At 40.9% G+C, this 20,783-nt stretch overlaps 1 protein-coding gene across 2 annotated transcripts in view; it reads right to left on the reverse strand.

Moving 5' to 3' along the window:
* Positions 1–20,783, reverse strand: part of fibcd1b (fibrinogen C domain containing 1b) — a 128,057-nt gene that overhangs the window by 72,896 nt on the left and 34,378 nt on the right. The window contains exons 3-4 of one of the 2 annotated variants that reach the window (XM_086187197.1): positions 13,243–13,326; positions 7,157–7,636 (exon numbers count right to left, since the gene is read on the reverse strand). In XM_086187197.1, the coding sequence (XP_086043323.1) occupies positions 7,157–7,636; positions 13,243–13,326 (564 nt within the window). The remainder of the gene's footprint in view (positions 1–7,156; positions 7,637–13,242; positions 13,327–20,783) is intronic. The other variant, XM_086187198.1, reaches the window with a different exon arrangement.

Genomic DNA, 20,783 nt, shown 5'->3' on the forward strand with positions numbered 1-20,783 from the left:
CTTCATTTTTTAAAACTTCCTTGGTGCAAACAAACAAAAAATACATTTATTGAATATCCCCCGTGTATAGTATCGTGTTGTTGTTTTTTTTTTTTAATTACAGAATAAAAAGGTGCAACAACGATAACAAATCTCTCTCCTTAAATGAGAAGAAAAAAGGCTGACTCATCTGTTTGGAAATAAATCGGTGCTTTTAAAGAATCGATTTGGGACTGGCTGTGTTTTCAGTTTTGTCCTCCAGAAGGCAACATTTGATTTTGCAATGATTATATTTTTTCTTTTTCATAGAAATTTTGTGTATAAAATGAAACATCCTGCATATTTTGTATCCTCTTCATTCATCCGTGTAGGTTAAGGAAGATATTTAAAACAAAAGATTTATGCTGGCATCCGGTGTCATGTAGGAATCCATTACATAGCATGTGGTTCCTGTTTCTGTATAAATCATTCATTTTTCATTATCCATTAACTCCACCACTTGTTCAGTACAGGGTCGTGGGGAGTCAGAGCCAATCCCAGCTGACATTGAGTGTCTTGGGCGTCTCATTCACCATCTGGCTCACATGCATCTGATGTGAGGGCTGGTTACAGACATAAATTCTGCATCCTTGTATGATGAAAGTCAATCAGGCTCTGATTCATGGAGTTTATACAGGAATTCATCAGCTTGATGTCATCACAGTACAGTCAAGCTGACTGTTAACCCTATCCTTCTGCAAGTAGCCGCAGAGCTCCCAGCCGTCTTCTCTCCATTTTGGAGACTCACCCTGCCTTTCATCATTTGGCACCTGTAATATAGACACACATGTCATGCTCCACCTCCTGCTCCAGACCCTCTGGGTATCTGTTTCCCCTGTGTGGTGCCAGTCAGCTACAACAAGAATGCATATTTGCAATCTTGAATGTGAACACCAAGATAATATGCTGGATTAAGAGAAACATTTTGTTGATGTTCCATCTACAATGGAACCTGTGCATGCAATAACGCCAACCGTCCAGTTGTCTGGCTCGAAGGTCAGCCCTCTCCTCTCAAACGCTTTTCCTCAGATGAAAGAGACTCAAAGATGCTCTGAAGGAAAAGACACAACCGATAAAAGATTACCCTGATGGACACAATCTTCTCACTTAAAGGAACAAGTCCGCTATGAAATGAAATAATTGCAAATTAAATGTGCTGTTTCCACATTTTCTCCAGAATAGTTGTTCAACCCAGCAGCCAAGCAGGCGAAAATGCTTTTCTCACTAAAATAAGGAGAGCAGGTTGGTTGGCACACTGAGTGAGCGTGGGCCAAGGTTCTATGTAGATTCTCCTTCTTCTTCTTCTTCATTCACTTTCAACAGGTGGCAGGTAAACCACAGAACCCACGTTTGGTTCTTGAGGGGCTGGCAACATTATTCTGATCTTGCTAGCCTTCCCTGGCCAAAAGGGACTTCTGTAATGGATTTTAAAATTGTATTGCTTGTTTTTAAAGCCGTGTGAGCCCAGTTCCTCCTCTGACTGTTTGTGAATCTCGCCTTACAACCAAAGATTATCGGCCTTTACTGATTGTACACATGGCCTTGAAATTCCCCGCCAGATGATCTCAGGACAATTACCTTATTATCTTCTTCAAAAAAGACAAATAAATAACTGAAATCTTTATTTTAGGGCCTTTTCATGAATAAGATTTGTGTATGGGAGAGCTTGTCACTTATCCATAACAGTTTGTTTAAGATGGAACTGTCCACTCTACAGAGTTGTGGGAAATGTAGCCTTAAAAGTCACACACACACACACACACACACCACACACACACACACACACACACACACGCACACGAACACACACCGACACTGTCTTTCTTAAACCCAATATTTAAGCCCAGCAGGCTGTCAGCTTTGTAGTACACTCCCAGAAACTCTGTTTTCAGTGCACTCACTGGCCATATGTCCCAACAGCTTCTCTTGCATCAAATATAATATTTTTTGGGGGTTGCAGAGAATCAATGACAATCCCCAAAAGATAACTGCGGCAGAGATGATGGACAAACTGGTTATTGCTAATATATCTGTCCTGTTATTGAAGGCCAACATGTTAGCAACTCAACTGTTCAACTGGTGGCTAAAGCTTTAAGGCTACAAATTTGCTAAATTTACTTCATAATATACGTGTCTTGTCATTAACCAGTTAGGGCTACATGATTTGGAAAAATGTCTATATGTTCCTGTTTTGACTGATATTGCAATTGCGACGTGATCTGCAAATATTGGACAGAAAGTTAATTGTACACTGTAATTCTAATTTTCATTGAAAGACGTATTATTACCTGTAGGCAGTACATGTCTGGAGTATTTTTGAAGTAGTGTTTTGACTCAGTTAGCCTTTCACAAATATCGAGATTTTCTCTGATTTTGGAAATTACAGTTGGCCATATTGTGACTTCAAAAACATTTCCATTGCACAGCCCTATATCCACTTATTATGATCTCATTGAGGATTCAGGGTCATTCTATAGAGTCTCCCACTCCAACACTACACACACACTGTGCTTCTCTCTCCATTTACTTTTTGGTGAATACAAAGTCCTTTGAGGGCACTGAATGAACATCTGGAGGCAATATATTTCTCTATTTTCTATCCAAAACATTCATATTCCACAAGCACATACGCTAGTTTAAACTGTGACCTGTGGGTCAAGGAAATCAGTAAGGCGTGCTCTTGCTCACTGCCTTCACCTCATTGTGCAACACTCAGTGTCTCTGTCGTCATTTGATTATGTGAACTACATTTAATGTCAGTGGGACTGCGAGGATGCATGAAAGCAGTTCACCAAACCATTGTGTTCATAATTGCAAGTTGGCATTATACATGCCTGGCTTCCCAACACACAAGGCTGCATTGCATTTGAGAGCTATGAGATACATTATCCATGTGAAGGTAAATCATTCCCTGATAAAGGGCTGCACTTGTTTCTTTGTGATATCCAAGGGGGAAGTACTGAAGGGACTGTAGCAAGAACACTTGATAAGATTAAGAGGTTCGCATGTAAAGATGCTAAACTGAGAATACTTTATGAGGTAGGAGATGTGGAGTTTATCTTTTTGTAATAACAAAGACAGTTTCTGTTGACTTGTTGAGACTGACACACCACTAAAGCACAACTTAGTGACTTATTGCTCTGATAGGTGGTGACAGGCTGATAATGTTTGTTATGCTTGAAGATAAGGGCCTGCAAAATGTACAGAAAACATTTAATGAATGTTAATGAACTGCTGATATGGTGAGGGATGGTGCCTCTGTACTGTTTTCAGGATATTTTGGATAATTCACAGCTTATATGTAGAAGGCTGGGACCTTGTTGTTGCTGTTAATGATCCTAAATCTGAGCAGGTCAACCCGGAGTCCCACAGGTTTCAATCCTTGTGCCTCTAAGTTTTAGGGGTCACTAAAGGAGAATGAAAAACAGTGGCCCTCTTGATACACACTGGGCAAATAGTATCTAGTGAAAATAAGGCAAGAACACTGCAGTGACAAAAAAAAAACAAAAAACAAAACTTGCATCACATAAGGTGAAAATCTGTTCGTTTCAAACTGAATTTTATCTCACATTCTCTGACATTGTGAAAATAAAACAACGTGTTCATCTTTTCCTCATGCTCATCAGATTATTCAAAAATGTACACTGAGACAGCAAAAACGACTAGCGTGAAAGTGAAATTGGTGATGCTCTTTCCATTTTGCCGTCCTTCGGGTGCCCAAAGAGTAAATTAAAAATTCACATTCTAATCAAAGGTTTTGTCTTAGAACAAACAAGGGTATTGGGGTATTGCTATCTTTGCTGTTGGTGAAGATTCTCACTCATCCAGATTATTATTCAAGGGCAAATGGACAACCGACTCCATTTGCTCTTGATTAAACCGTCCTTGGATATTGCGGTCTGGTATTTTTCTGCCCTTCTTCATCAGTGGATTTTATTGGAATGTATATTGTGCTTCAGTGGGAAATTCTATTTGAAGCAACAAGTGAGAAAAATAATAAGTCAGATTTTTACAGAATCAAAATGGACCGGGTCCTAACTACAATCAGATTCTCTCACTCATCATCTCAGGGGCATGTGGAAGGGTTTCTCTGTATGTGGTAGAGTGAAAATGCCCCTCAGGGGGTTGCAGCACTCACAGAGCTATTACCAACGCTGGCACAGTCAGCTCTGTGTCATTGTATAAATCAGAATCCTGGCCACAGGTGGCCCATAGATCACACAGTCACACCACAGTGTCACGCAGAAACAGCGGATGTGCACACCACATGCCTTGCCTCCAAAGAGGAAATCAATCATCTGGATTGTCTAGGCTGCCAGCACCATCTCCACTTAGCCTCTGTGCCCAATGCACAATGCCACCTACACTGCATTAACAATAGCAAAGCGACCGACCCGCCCTTCTGCTTCTATTGTGCTATCAGCAACTAAGGTCCCACAAAGGCAAAGCAGAGCAATTCTGTGAATTTCCAAGTGATTCCTAAACAATTTTGAACCCTGAGCTTAGGGGGTCTGGCTGTAAAAGCACATGTTCATTCTGTTCGGTTCACAGTACAATCACTCGTTTAAGCTGTGTGGCAGCTATGAAATCTATTTACTGCAGAATAGAGAGACTGAGCCTGCATCTGACATGCACATTTAGGAACTGCATCATAAATAAATCAGTGTGGACAGAGTGAAACTAAAGGAAGTCTAATTAAATTATCATTCAATATAAAATCTGCTCATATCTAGGGAAATGTTATCTGACAGAATTTATGTACAAGCTACTATGTTGTTTGAACCACGATGGGTATATGCCCAGTGACCTCAATCATTACGGTGAATGAGTTAGTCAGAGAGGTGTGATGCCTGCTTACACTTTCGCTATCCCTGAATTTGCACATTATCAAGAGAACATAGTCGCACTTGAGATGGCATTGGATTAGAAAATAACAGTACTGCAGTATGATGTCGTCAGGAAAAGGAAAGAACTAAATCACGACAAAACAACAGTAACTCCCAAGTCTAATGAGCTGACACGTCTTAGGCTGGTTACATAATCAATCAATAGATATTGATAGCTGTTTTACAATCCAGTCCTTGAGCAGTACTTAAAAGGTACAATTTGTAGCTGATCTTAACAGGCTAGCTCTTCATATTTCACACTCCAAATCAAAAGGAGGCAGCAAAGTTGGGGTTTTGTACGATCGTAAGACACCAAGAAATGACAATTTCCTTATTAGAGCTGAGGGGGAAACTGTGAGTACAGGGTACATCTTTGAAGCTTTGAAACGATGAAAATACTGAGACTAACTAGTATGTATCGCTGTATGTCAGCTTGTCTGGACACTTTGTGGTACAGATTTAAAGCAGTGGGGTTTGTGTGTAGTTCAATTATAGCTAAAATTATCCGTTACTCATTATTATACCATTTACATCACAGCTTAATTTTTTTAATTTTATTTTTAGTAATCAAACATCTTTAAATAGAGTCAAAAGTTACTTATTTTATTTTTTGTCCATATAACATCTACCAAAGGATCTGTATGACATTTATCTACAGTTTTGCAAGATACATAAATTTGCTTTATAATTTTGTCAGGATCAGCACTTTCCCCAAAGATTTGCATATCAAATAGCTAAGTGATCATTAATGGCTGCATGCCAGAAAGTAGTAGGCAATAAGAAATAAGTCATGTGTCTGAGAGTATGCACATCATTCCAGATCATTTATACTGCATGCATTTCTGAACCTTTACGTGTTTCTAGCCAATCTAGTTCATTACACTACTTTAAAGGTAGTTTTTATGAGGTATGGATAACCCTCTCTGAAAATTCCAGGCAAAAACCATCCACATCTTTGTTAAAATAATAACAATTTTGCATGATCACAATGCATGCAATGCATATACCAAAGTCTAATTTTGCATGCAGGTAATAAGCCATTCCTTTCCGTTTAATCGTGTGCAGAGCAGATACATAAAAAAATTACGCATCACCTCACGCAATAATTGTCTGGCGTTATTAAAATTGTGGCTTCGATTACGGTTACGACCTCCAAAGGGCCCGTGTCCACCAAAGCATTTCTCCTGAAGCTGGTGTGTGTCTTTCATATTGTTTTCATTGGAAGCAAATTTGGGTAAATTGCTGCGATCATCTAGGTCTCTTTTTACCCACTCATCTAAAAACCGTTAGAGAGAAGAATGTAATGAAGACAATACATTCCATCCAACATGTACGACAGAGGAGAGCCAGATGATTCTACTAGTGCAGATGTTTCCCTGCCCTCAAAGCCTCATGGACCTGTGCACACCTGCAGGTCTGTCTCCTCTCCTTCTGTGGTTCAGTCTTTATTCCATCCAGATCAAGGGAGGGAGGGCATACTTTCTCCTGCATCTTTACCTCTGGTGACATTGTGCATCATAGCAAACAAATGCTGCGTCTCCAAAGTGCTATTAAACGCTCTTAGCTTTTAGTGAAGTTTACTGGAGTTTATATCTTGAAAAATCAAAACCCTGGTGGACACACGGCCTTGTAGTAATGTGAAATTCCTTGTTATATTGGTAAATGTGAAGCTTACACTTGCAAACAAAATTTTGATGCTACTTTCTACAATACAGTCTTGACTCGCAGTTGCAAATATGAAAGTATTGACTGGAACTCAAACAACCCTCTCCCTTCCCAAAGTCTGGTGTTGGTGTGAGCCATCTGCCCTCCCTCCCAGCTGCCCGGCTTGGACTATCTGACTAAATATAGATGTCATTTGATTCACTCTGTTGCTCTGTTCATCAGCGAATCCAATGCATGCAACATTTGACTCTAGCCTATGAATTGCACACATTAAAACTAAGTAGCAGAGGATCTTTTATCTTTCCTGGTGTAGGCCTATGATGCAAGAAAACAGCACAGGAACTCTAAAAGTAGCTTACTTTCAGTGATGAAGGTCAATTAAATGATGAACTATTAGCACTTTTTTTCTTGTGATATTTATTTGAGGAGATAAAATACTATTTTAGTTCGTAAGAAATTTTACCAAACAAATGCAACCGGAATTTTATATCATACTGTGCTTAAAATTCCATTCTTCTTTCTAAAGGCTTGACAGCAAAGTTGCATGTGCACCGTGTTTCCTTTTCATGTGCTAGTGAGTGTCTCACCTGTATGAGGCGTCCTTGTTCGGTCTGCAGGGTGTTAAGGTCTTGCCCGAGACTGCCCTGCCCCCTGCGTAGCGATTCATAGTCCATTTTCAGTTGCCCCGCGTGTGCTGACAGCTTGGCCACCTCCTCAGCCAGACTAACCAGAAGCGCTCGGTCTTGGCCTTTCACCGACTTCAGATCCGAGTCGTGGTCAGTAAGTGAGTGGAGCAGGGAGGTCTGCACACCCTCCAAGCGTAAAAAGTTACTGTTGTAGTCGGGACAGTTCGGGTCGATGAAGATGTTGATGCGAGAGCCGTCACCTCTCTCAACAGTGACCAGGGCATTGGCTTCATCCTGATTGGTAGAGATGTGGGGAAGGCCATCGGACATAGGCGGGGCCTGATAATGGTTCATAAAAAGGATGGTGCCAGTTACAGTGACGGCGAGCAATACAGCCACGAAGAGCAGGATTGTGCAGAGCAGGTAGCTGCAGCTCATCCTCTGTGAGTAGGAAGAGGAGACAAGGAAGAAAAAAAAGCGTTAGGGTCACAATTAATAGAACACATAACTGAAGCACATAATTGATGGCATACCACCTGGCTGATGACAAGAAAGAGTTTTCATGCATCTCTGGGGTCATTCTGAAAACCAGATGCTCAGTACTCTGTGATTCACTTTCCTAAATCGAGTTGTGAATGATTTATCTACACAAAAGAATGAAGATGCCTTCAACTGTCATTCCTCCTGAAAAATTAATTTCTTAAAGCAAGGAAAAATCATTGTGTGGACAATTTCTGTCCAAACATCTTGTATGTCATGGGGATAGTGGTGCTGCAAGTGAAGGGAGGAAACCAGCTCGAGATTCCTCTGGGAACAATATGATGAAGGCGTTGTTGTTCTGGCCTTCCATTCCTGTCACAGGAAGGAAAACAATAAAACCACAAAAAGGCCGGGAAGAGAAAGCTAAAAAAAAATGGACTCAATCAGCCAGTAGGATGTAAATGAAAGAGCAGAGAGTGGCGTCATCTTGGAGGAAAAGGCAGACCTCTACTGGAAACATTAACTGGACTATAAAAGGCCTGTTTGATGGTTCTTTATGACCGCGCTCAAATGTTCCACTCAGGCAAAGAGACTAGCAATGGGCAGGGGAAAGGAACATGGCCCACCTATGCATGATTAACAGAACCAGCCTCCCCCTGTCTTCCTCAGAATGACTCAGCATATGATCTCTTACTTCTTGTTTTGTCTACGCTGGAGGATGGAGGATGTTCTCTGGGTGAGAATATGTGGGCAGGTGTGTGTGTTTATTTTGTTTGGATGTGGAAGTGTGAGTGAGTGCGAGCTTCATATATATATATATATACACACACACACACACACACACACACACATATATATATATATATATATATATATATATGGGCTGCACAAGCACAGTGTATAAATAGACAGCTAATGGTGAATGTTTTATGAGAGATGTTTGTGGTTTCTTTAATGTGAAGAAAATCAATTGTGTTTTCCAGGATATAATCTTGCAAAGTGTTACATGTACCACAGTCTTTGGGTAAAGGACATCAAGTGCATGGTTTGTTCCTTGTATAGAGCAGATAAATTCTGCATTCTTAACAACTTCCCAGGAACCTTACAGCTCCCCTCCAACAAACCCCCATGAAAAAAAAAAAAAATCAAATAATTCCAAAAGCAATCAGATTAATTGATGAAATCACATTGTACTGGCTGATGCAATGTAGGAAATCCCAGAGTGCAATGCTCTGCTGGAGTCAGTTTGGACAGTTTCCCCCCTTTTCTTAATTGCCCGTAGATGCTCATATGTAAAATCATGCAGATTTTATTCATGAGCATGAACACTGTAGATGCTTGTTTCCAGATGCATGTGCAAGATAGTTAACTGTCCCTCTGAGATGTCAAGGTGGCAGTGTCTGCTCTGCACTATGGAATTTTTAATTTTAAACCATGAATGTAATACAGAAATCAGGGACAGAATCTACACTGTGGGTGCCACCTTCTCAAATGTATCAAAGTTCGGCTTTGCAACTTTGAACAGTGGATTTATCTGCCAGTAGTCACTTTGGATCACCTCTACAGACTTTCCCCAACATTTATGGGGACAGTGCAAGCTGCAAATGATAAACTAAATTATAAAAGAGCTGGGTGGATAAGACCAACCGCTCCCCGATAGGTTAGGGGACTAATGCACAAACACTTCAGTTTCTTTCCAAGGCCCATTGCTGCATGTCATTACTCTCTCTCCACTGCAAATAGCTGCTTTGTGTACATTTTAAGCCATGTAAACCAAAATCTGTACAACTATGTAAATAATATATTCAATGGAGATGTACAGATCATGAGTATTCTCATGGATTTTTCCTGAGGATTGCACATGTGGGGTTTGAAACACATGGACCAACAAATGGTATTCCAGTCATTCTCAGTGAATGTTAGCATGTTAAGCTGTGATGCATCAACATTTATCAGAATATAACTTCATAAAGTCTGAGACACTTTCTCTGTCTTTGTGCTGTTTTAACAAAGTAATGATATTAGGTCATGATTTTAGAACTCAGGAAAGTAAATATGGAATACATGAGATGGCAGTTAATACATTATGTAGATGTAGCACAAGAACAACTGTTCCTAATTTCTGGAGTAGAGCAGCGTGGGTATGAGTCAGAGAAATACTACTTTTGGTGACCTATTTCATATTTTGTTGATTTGTTATCCTAAAATGTAAAAAGCTATTTAATGGAATCTACTAGGTAAATTAAATATATTCATGCATGATTATTATTTTTTCTCCAGGCAGTCGACTTCACTGTGGCTTCTATTTTTCTGCTGTTTCCCTTTGCAAACTGCCCCTAGGCTCCATTTGTCTAAATATCTTGTAAATCACATGCACACACACGAGACACAATACATAAAGTACTGTATATGCACCTTTACACACTAAATAGACTTGATCACGGATGCTATTTGAATTTCTAATGCACACTCTCTCTCTCTCTCTCTCTCTCTCTCTCTCTCTCTCTCTCTCACTTACACACATACACACTTATGCACACAGCCCATTAAATATAATACTTGCAACAGACAAGCAAGTACCTGCACATATTGCACAAAACTTTCACCCAAATACATCATCACAGAAAAGTGCTTCAGGGGAGTTTTGCCTCACATAACAGTTTTTCGTTACCTTGCCATAACTCAACATGTAGAGCCCCATTCCACTATGAAATTGATCTTCTTTGCATGTCAAACAATGTTTTTTTCCTCCTGCACAGGAGTGTAGGTGTAATGATTGTGACTGACTGTGCTTGTCTGTGTGTTTTTACTTGTGTTTCTATCTTTGAGGGGAACAATTTTTAGCATTAGAGTAGGGACATTTTTGAAAGCAAGGACCAATACGACCGCTTTCTGACACCTTCAAAGGCCAAAACCTGGTTTTATGATTAAAGGAATTGGATTTTGGTCAGGTTTCTATAAAGGTGGGATTAGCCTTTAGCTGTTCTTGATAGAGGTCTTGGGACTGCACACCAATGCATATCCTCACAAGGCTAGAAATGTGCGCTAGGTTGCCTGTTCTCTACATAATATGTAAACCTGTAATGGGCCCACACTGCTGCATTGTAATATTCGAACATTTTCATGGAGCATTGTTGCTGGCGGGCCAAGACATCAATAGAAGCAATCAGCAGCAATGCAGTAAACATTCATTGCTAGCACACTGGTTGTTAAGTTAACATGGCCAAGATATACAACACCTGCGATTATTCTGACAAGGAGACACCGAACGATGTTGCCAGACACTCTGAGGAGTCAGGCACATTTGGTCATGACCGCCGTCACGGATGTGAATTTGAACACAGTAATACACATTAAAAATGGTGAGGAAACCAGTTGCACACCCGTATCTGGGTACAGGAAACAGCAGGACATTGTGGGTTGTATGTGGGTTGTATGTGGGTTATTTTATGAGGCCCACAATTGTACACATGAAGGAAATGGTGGGAGTAACAAAAATTAGATATCTGTGTTGTTAATCCGTGTGGAGACATTCATTTTATTTGTAACCAAATCGACTTGTACAGGCAGCAAACACTCAAAAACACATACTATCCACAGTGCACCAGTACAGACCATCACAGTCCTTTGAGACAGGCTTCACAGATACTATGGATCTTTGTGAAATCTTTAAATATTCATACAAAATCGAACCCCTGACCAGATTCTGAGTCGCTCAGTAGTCTTGAACACTAAGGCATCAATGAGAGAGTTTCTGAGTCCATTTAAAACACCATGTAACAGATGGCCATATAGATACCGATCCATTTTAAGTATAGTCCTTGATCGCATTTCTACTGTGGCATGAAGCGACAATAGTGCACTGCCAATCACTCGGCTAGCGTTTCTGATCATATTACTGCTCCTGGTTTTATAATCTGCATTGATGTCGCCACCCAGTAGAGCACAGCATGAAAGAAGACACTCGTCAACATCCCCCATGAAAAAAACATGAAGAAAGTTGATCCGGTGATGTGCAAGTTTCAAAATGATGCCTCTCCAAATCATGAAATGGTGGGGCGTGGCTTCAAAAACCAGAGTAGATTGGGGAGTGGCGACTGTTGTCAGTCACCGTATTTACCAACAACGGGACGTTTGCAATGATTCCTACGCTCAGATCTGTGCCACAGCTACAATCCATGTCTTTGAGTGGCCAAGGTCTATAGACAAGAAGAAATGGAGGTATGAACAGGAAAATTGACCTGCAAGCAAATGGACCACAATGACATCAGGCAATATGAAGTCCTGGGACAAGCTTTTGTACTCCATAAAGTATTTTTGTTCAGGTCAGACTGACATGAAGTCAGAGAAACTGAACTGAAGCAAGAAAAGTTGGTGTGACAATGAAGAGAGGAGGTTTCGCTGCTGTCCTTTTTATATCGTTAAACTACACAATGTCAACCCTTTCCCACTCCTAAAGAAATATTTTAGCTAAACTCAGAAGTCGTTGTAGGAGAAGACACTGAGAATGGGAAGCAGACAACCGCTTAGCAGGGTTTTTTTTCCTCTTAATTAATCTCTCTATCGTCACAGTAGGAGACCAATATATAATTGGTGGCTGAACTCTCAGATCCTCTCCTATCTCTACTCATGCAACGCTGTGGGATTCAAGAGGACAACTGGGAATTCTGATGGATAACTAGCAAATGAGAGGCAAGGGATGAGAGAATTCCTCTCCGTGGAAATGATGTTGTCCTCCAGCGCAGCATCATTAACAGATGTGCAGCTCTTGGACGAAAACCTTTGTGTGCCGGCTCATTTTCTGTCTCTCTCTCTCGCTGCAATACGACTGTACATCGTTTTCATGTAGATGAATACACAAACACACACGCTAATGTATGCACACGTATGTTGCCTGGCTAGCATACATCCTCAAAGACAGAACTGGCTGAAGAGGAAGCAGAAACTTCCTTCAATTCCACTGCTATTCACTTCAATTCCACTTTCAATAACACATCTAAATCAGAATACTGAAGCTTCTCCCCAAATTCTGTCACGCTGTCATGCTGTCATGCTCCTCTCTTCCTGATGTTACCGTGATCACTCCCCTCATTTCAGAGAATCTGCAGGGCCTAATCCCGTATAATTCTTGTATGTTTGGGTACTTGAGCTGAGGTTGTGCCATCGCTGCTGCTCAGTGGCAAAATGTGATGTGTAATATGCAATAATCCTTCACACTGCTGCAGCCAAAGCAGTGAGAAAGAGGATTGTGATGAAAATCGTCATCAATGACACTTAATCCCCTACGCAGGTGAGCAAGTAGAGTGACCTTGTTTGTGAAAGGAAGGGGATGCAATAAACACAAAAGGACATATAGTATATAGATACGGTTTTCCATTGATTTGAAGAAAATCCATTTATTCGGCTATTCATCCATTTCTATCTTCAAGCATTGTTTAAAAAAAATTGACACTATCACAAATTTAAAAGGGAGACTTGAACTGAGATAAAGCATGAAATGAGTGCATATGATGGATGCGTGTGCATGCATATTTGCCTGTGTGTCTGTTGTCGTGACAGGGCCTTACCTTGGCCGGGGTCTCCCTGGCAGTTTCTGAGTCTGACCAGCGGTGTTTGAGCTGGGAGGAGCTGGGCACACACTCACAGAATGTCTGCATGGGACAAACAGACAGGGCCACCAGTGTTGGCGTTTGTTCAAGTCACATGTGCATTCAAGCATGCAAGCACATGTGCACAAACAGGTTTACACACACGCACACACACAAACACATGCATGCTCAACGACAGGTTTGAATTCAAATCAGGATCTACTGAGTGCAACTGTCAAATATTCCATGACATATTTGTTAGGGAATAAATGAGGCTGGTGCTGATAATCTACTGTCATCCTCACACATGACTACACACTGACAGATCAGAACAGGCATCTGCACATCTCAAAGGTATCACTGATTTTAATAGTTTATGACAGGCACAATGCTTCTTCTCGAGAGGACTTTGAAAGATCCTCAGCACACCAGAGTTTCCTCCTACTCTAATGAATGAGTAAAGCATTTAACGTGAGCCATCCTAGCATGTGTCTGTACATGCAGGTGAGCGTGGGTGTTTGTATACAAAATCTGCACATTATGTGCCTCAGTACACTCTTTGTGCTTATATGTGCATTTGCCTGGGAGTATTTCTAGCTTTTACGCGGATAAAAGCTGAGTAATTATATAAGTAGGGTCTTTCTATCTGCTCCAGGGGGGCACATCATTCCGTGACCTTAAACACTTCTGCCCCCACTATGAAATAGCTCAATTAGCCAGAGACAATAACACCTACACAACCGCATACACACGTGCACATACAAGCATGCATCCAGCAGCCTACCTAAGAATATATGTATGAGAATTTGTCCTCCTACCCTGGCATGCTGTCATAAGCCCGTGTTTGTGTCTATGCTCTTAACACTTGTTCTACTGTGTTTCTCTACCATCAGCTGCAGTCTCGCTACATTACTTTAAAGTAACAAATCTCTGCACTTAATGTTAGATCCGAATTAGCTCCTTCATCACCTTTATTTTTTGTCTCAAACAACTCTTCAGATTTCCCCCTTTAACTGCTAATAGCACAGTTTTCTTCACACATAGCTACCCACTTTTATTTGGCTGCTCTTGGCAGATAGCCTGCACTGCGTTTATGTGAGCTTTTTTTGGAAAAAAAAATGGAAACAGGCAATCTACAGGGGGCTAATGAGCATCTCAGAGGCAGCCTCTAACTGCGTGGGAGTTAACAAAAATTGGTTTAAAGGGGCCAAAAACCTTGTTGGTATTGTTAAGTTGGGTGCTAATTATCTCTGCTTTCATGATGCAACTCCTTTCACATTTGATTCAATGTTGATTTAATAAAAAAAAAAAAAAGTCAGTGTAGTTGTATAAAGATTAGCATTATATGTGTCACATATCATATTTGGTGAAGCAATAGTTTTATTTACTTCACGTTTTCAGTGGCATTTCTTTGTCTGAAAGCAAAATTACACCAAACTTAGTGAAGGGGGTTCATGTGATATTCAGCAAGGTTTTGATGTGTTTTGTTTTTATTTTGAAATTCCTTTCCTTTATTTTGTTGCTTTCTGTGGTTTCGCCTTTGCTGATTGCCTCATATGTTTCAACTATGTCTCATTTTGCTCACATGTGTTTGGTTGGTAATCTGTTTCTGCATATTTAAAGCCCAATGTTTCCCCTGTTTACTTGCCAGATTGGACTCTGATGTTGACATGGAGCGAATGCAGGAAAATCCATTCAGGGAAAATACATAATCCAGGCAGAGTCAAAAACCAGGAATGCAAATGTGAGGGAATAAAATAGCTGGAGAGCACGTATAAAAAAGGAGACGGAATCAATCTCGTAAATAAACAAGAAACACTTGGCTTTAAATATACAGGGACTGATTACCAACTGAACACAGGTGGGTAAAGAGGTGGAACACATGAGGCCATGAGTAAAGGAAAACACAGGAAGTGACAAAACAAGGAAAAATACATTTAAAACTAAAACCATCCACAACAGTTGAACACTGAAAAGGCTTCTTTTTTTTTCTTTTTTTTTTTACATTGAGTTTGGCTGAGTTCGCCTTGGTGGAGATATGCTCTCTACTTCTGTATGTAGTGTCCGTTGTCAGTGAGTGTGAAATGCTGTGTATGCAGCCATTGTTATGATGGTTGACCAAAAGTTCACCAAGCACTCTTCTCCCAAGTGTGAGAGAGCAAGAGGAAGGCAGCAAGTGCAGATGGGGCGAGTAAAAGAGAGATGGGGGGAGATATGAGAAAGGTGTGTTGAATTCTAATGTGCAGCCTCAGGGTCAGTGACAGAAATCCATGTCTGTTCTGCCTTAAACATTACAGCTGTGCTACAAAGCTACAAAATAAACAGACTCAACAGTGATGCTGTTCGTCTATCAAGTCAGGTACACAGGAAAGTAAATAGGAATTTGCAAAAATAGGTGAAAGCATTTTATCTTGCTGCTCAACTTCACAAGTGCACGTGTGTGCATGTGTGGGTGTGCACAATATACTGCTGTTTCCTTGCAAGTGCGAAAAAGAGACAGAAAAAAAAAACCATTCACATATGAACACATGCACAGTTGCACACAGAACAAAAGTTGTGTGTTGCAGCTGCTACCCACTCAGATCCCTGACACTGTCATTACACTGAGCAGCACGTATCAAAGCTTTGGTTTGTTCATCTCCGTGCTTGCTAATGCTCACATTGGGGTTCTTTCAAGCCAGTGCACATGAACATGCACACCTGCACTCCCAGTGACACACCAATATCTGTGGGCCGTCTCGCTGGCAGTGGGCATGACTGCTTAGCAGTGTTTGCCTGGTCCTAATCTGATTCCAGAAACTCCCCCAGAGGAGAGGATTTACACTGAATAGAATATTTAGGCTTTTTATTGGTGGGACCTTACACGCAGAATCCTATCTGATGAGCCTCGACTTAGAAGGCAGGAGGGGCTGAGACTTACCCAGGGTGTGACCAACAGTGTACATGCAGGCTGTTAGAATTAGCATACCAATGTGTTTGAATGTACGGACATAAATCTTCTGTGCTAAAATCAGAGTACTGTCTAATAAAATGTAGGTTGTTTCAATGTGTTGTGCTGTGAATATGCTAACTTAGCTGAAAATCTCATGTATGTGTTTGTGAGTGTGTGTGTGTGTGTGTGTGTGTGTGTGTGTGTGTGTGAGAGAGAGAGAGAGAGAGAGGGACGGGGGCTTTTGCAAGGTGTTTTTAAGCCGACTGCTCACTAAGCTGATGAAGTGGAAGAGGCTTTGCATATATTCACTCGTGGGCTTACTAATCATTTAACAGACTATGCAGACTGCTAAACGAGGGGACCGGGACTGCCAGAATGATGGAAAATAACGGGGATGCTAAATAAAAACACACAAGGATAAAGTGTTTCTTGTGAGCATAGTTCAACGGGGTTACAGCTAAGGTATTATATCACTAGGTGAGCATTGGCTGTTAAACATGCTTTCTAAATGCCGTTGAGAAATAGAAGGGTGAACAGTGAGTGAGTGAATGAATTCATGAGGAGGGCTGTGACAGGGATTTCCCAACTGTCATGAGAAATTAAGCAGCCTTTCAGGTAAATGATGAAACATCTTCAAATTCTGCAGTAAGTCAGAGGAGGTTTTATCTTACGCTGGTGTTGCATTGGCTGAATGGCACTCCTCTACACAGACATGTTGATTTCTGAACCTCTGAGTGACCTCGTGTCTCTTTCAAAAAGGAAAATGACTGTTGTGTAGTTGAAAATGCCAATATAATCATATGTATAGAACAATAACGATAACATGCAAGGGGAACTATAACACTCAATGCCATGGACTGCAGTATCCTAACCGCTGGATTTATTCTCAATAAAAATATTTAATTCATATTCCTATTTCATGCTACAGAGCATCCTCCTCAGGATAAATTCAAACCATATCTGGTGCTGTCGCAAATACACAGGTTTTATTATTCATTTGATTGAGTGTGGGTTAGCTTCAGTGTTTGGTTATGTAGCAGAGCCGGTACTGAGCCGGAGCAGAGCCGGAAAAGAGCCTGAGCAGAGGCTTGACCACAATCTGAACACCCGTGTCAAATTGTCAATGAATGAATGGTGACGACATTGACCACGAGACGTGGTTTGGTGTTATGTCCTCCTCTGCTCCAGAGCAGGTTGGACAGTAGCACATGTTACCATGATGAAATAGTCTCCTAAAAAGTCAACCACCTTCGAAGTACAGAACATGGGGAGGGGACCCTGAGGTTATCTCCCTAACCCTCTAATCCTGATTTGCAGTACAGGCCCCTGGAGTCAACTTTCAGAGAAAAGCAAACTGATGTCACACTGCAGCAACCAATCACATTATCTGGAGATCAGAGTGGAAGGCATCCTGCACACACCCCACAATGCTGTGAACACTCCAACAGAACTTGCTAACCTGCAGCTGCGGATCAGAATACTCAACATATTGTGCAAGTCAATCTTCCATTTTTGTTTTTCCTGATTAATAAGGTTTTAAGATGTCTCATCTTCATCTGGTTAATATCAGAATATTACTGTGCATAGTCAACCATCTTACAATCAGAACTCATGTGTGCACATCATAAGGAGCCTATGTCTGAGGGCAGGACTCGGGAGTGCTGCATCACTAATGATCTGGGCATGAATGGTGTGGCTGCTCCTATGGTCAATGACAGTGTACTCCTGGAGGAAAATGTCGCCACCCGCACCGACACCATCAACCTCTTTAACAGAGTTAAGGAGCAAGAGAATTAACTGATATAAGACGTACAATCCTGTCCAGTCTGAAAATAACAGTGGAAACATAAAAGAAGCAGTTTTTCTACTGAGCTCAAAGACTTCTCAGAGACAAATTTCAGTCTTGAATTTGATCACTGAGGCACATTTCAGATATTCTGTGAGCTCATTTAAAAACTAATAACGTTTCCCTTTGGATCTCACCGTTATCTAAAAAGCTGACAAAAAGAGAAATTTGGATCAGGCCCAAAGGTTATTTCTCAAGAGGTGAATTTAAAAAGTATGAGACAATTGTTGGGAAAAATACATGGATGTTAAATTGAGCTACTTTATACCCTACAGAAATAGACTGGAAAGGATTCTTTTGTCCTCTTGGCTGGTTGCTTGTTGAATCATATATTGTTGTTTCAGGGTTAAAGGTGTGATTTGTAAGCGAACCAGTCTGGCTTGTCTTGTAATACCACTTTGTTCCTCCAAGGGCAGCAGTGAGTCACTGCCTGGGTAAGTTAAATTAAAAAAAAAAAAATCACACTTCACATCAGCTGTATCATGCTCACTCACTTAGCTGTGATAAGGAAATTAGCATGTAATTGTTTGTTACAATGGGAAAGCAAACTCTAGTGTTGTGGTGCTACACTGCCCTCTGTTTATTTGGAGCCTGAACTATGAAGCACAAGTTTTTGTCCAATTGTTTACCTTGAGCTGCTTTGCTGAGGACAACGAAAGCTCATCTGACGAGAGCACTGTAATCCACCCGTTAAAGATGTCATCCGTTCATTAAATGTGCAGGTTATCAGCTAAATATTGAGACTGAGATGAAGCAAACTCTTAGAACTTAGTTACCTTTAAAAAACAGTTACTTTCTTGAAAGTCTCCTTAAATCATGCTACTTTACCATATTAACAAAGGTCTCAGTTGGAAACATGGCTGTAAATAGAGATTTAACAGTATTTTTTGCCCCGTCTATCACTACAACCTGCCTCAGAGCACCCACCTCCTCACTGTATCATCAAACTGAACTCCATCTCTCCGGTTTCTCGGGGCATCTGCTGCTAAAACTATGCTTGGTAGAGTAATGCACAACTGTTAGCAGCCATTTGAGGGTTAGGGTTAGGGTTGTGCAAATAACATCCAAAGATTCAGTGCAATTATACATTTTGCAAATTGAGTAAATGCCTCGTGTGCCATAGTAAACATTTTCCATTCAAAATGTGTGTGACGTGGTGTGTGTGCTCACCACTGGCATTCCATCTTTCCTTAACCATTACAATAATAAACATATGGAGGTAATAAGAAGTGAGTATGGTTGGAAAAATGACCACATTAACAAACACTCTACCGCACATTTACTACCAGGGTCACTTTGGCTGCGAAAATAACCGACTATCATAGTAAAATGTCAACCTATTTCTTCTAAAACATTATTAGTTCTCTAATTAACTGACAAAGAAGAAACAATTACATTGTTCACGCATCAACAGTCATTGGGTGCTGCATAGATCTGCTCAAGTCTAACCCTCAAACACAGTTACGAGCTTTGGGTAGCAAAAATAATGAGACTGCAAGAAATTCAGCTAAAAATGAATTTCCAGTCTTAACTTTAGAGATCCTTCCTGCTGGGAGGAGTCAGGTGAGGCGGTGCCAGCATCTTATTAAGATTCCTCTCGAGCGCCTCCTGCAGGAGGTGTTCTCGGCACATCCAGATAGTGAGAGCTCTTGTTGTACTGTTTTGTATGAGAACTAACAGTAATTTGCCATCTGACCAGACCCCATACTAGGAGACCCAGAACACGCTGGAAGGATTATTTATCTCAGCTGACCTGAGAACACCTTGCAGCCTCCTAAAAAGGAGCTGGAATACACTGCTGGGGGAGAAGGACATCAGGGTTACCTTGCCCCATCTGCTGAAACCAAGACCCTGTACCAGTTAAACAGCAGAAAATGGATATCCGGAGGAAAGTAGCATCAAACCAAATGCATAGTTTTCTTTAAGGTGACAAAATGGATATTTCGGGTTGAGATGAAGTGAATCAGAAATCCTTCTCTGCCTCATTCGTGAAAGAAACAAACACAGCCTGTGAAGGAAGCTTGTTGAGAGGATTCCTGAATATGATGAGAAGGGTGTACTTCAGCAGCATCCATATTCTGCTCTATTTTAACGGACTCTCACTGGATGTGACGGACAGAATAACCGCTCTCCCCTTCTTCAAAGGCACTATTTCCTGTATGGCTGAGGGCTGATGATTCCTTGGCCACTGGCGCATAAATGGTGATTAGAAAGGGTAGCATGAGGGACACTGATGTGATTTGGTAACACAAAATAAATACAAGAGATTATATGAGTCACCACAAGGCTATTTTCCATGCCTTCTATCCAAATTATATTTATTCTCACTTTTCACTTGAATTTTGGCAGAACAGAGCAACATTCCTGTCCTCATGAGGCTTCCTACAACGGCAGGATTTTATTCTCATTGCTGTGATTAATTACGTTCACTCTGAATTTTGCTATTATGATAGTGTAAAACCAGGACTCTTTCAATACGCCTCATAAAGACTGGACTCCGGCCCATAGAAAAGAAACACCAACCACGGCACAGTTCAACAGTTTGGGAGGGTGTGTATTGTGTGGTTTGTTTATATTTAACAGTACGAGAACAATGAGGAATATGCAGGAAGTCATTTTTGTGTGAAGGGATTCGCCCGGCGCCGAAGATGTTTCCAGAAGTTCTAGGAAAATACGACAGACACAAGTGATTTTTTTTCTGCTAGCTCAATAATTCTTTTGAGAAAGAACTTTCAGTCATTT

Source organism: Aulostomus chinensis, chromosome 19, assembly GCF_037954235.1.
Source record: "Aulostomus chinensis isolate RoL2024-O1b breed Wild chromosome 19, RoL_Achi_v1.0, whole genome shotgun sequence".
NCBI classification, from domain to species: domain Eukaryota; kingdom Metazoa; phylum Chordata; class Actinopteri; order Syngnathiformes; family Aulostomidae; genus Aulostomus; species Aulostomus chinensis.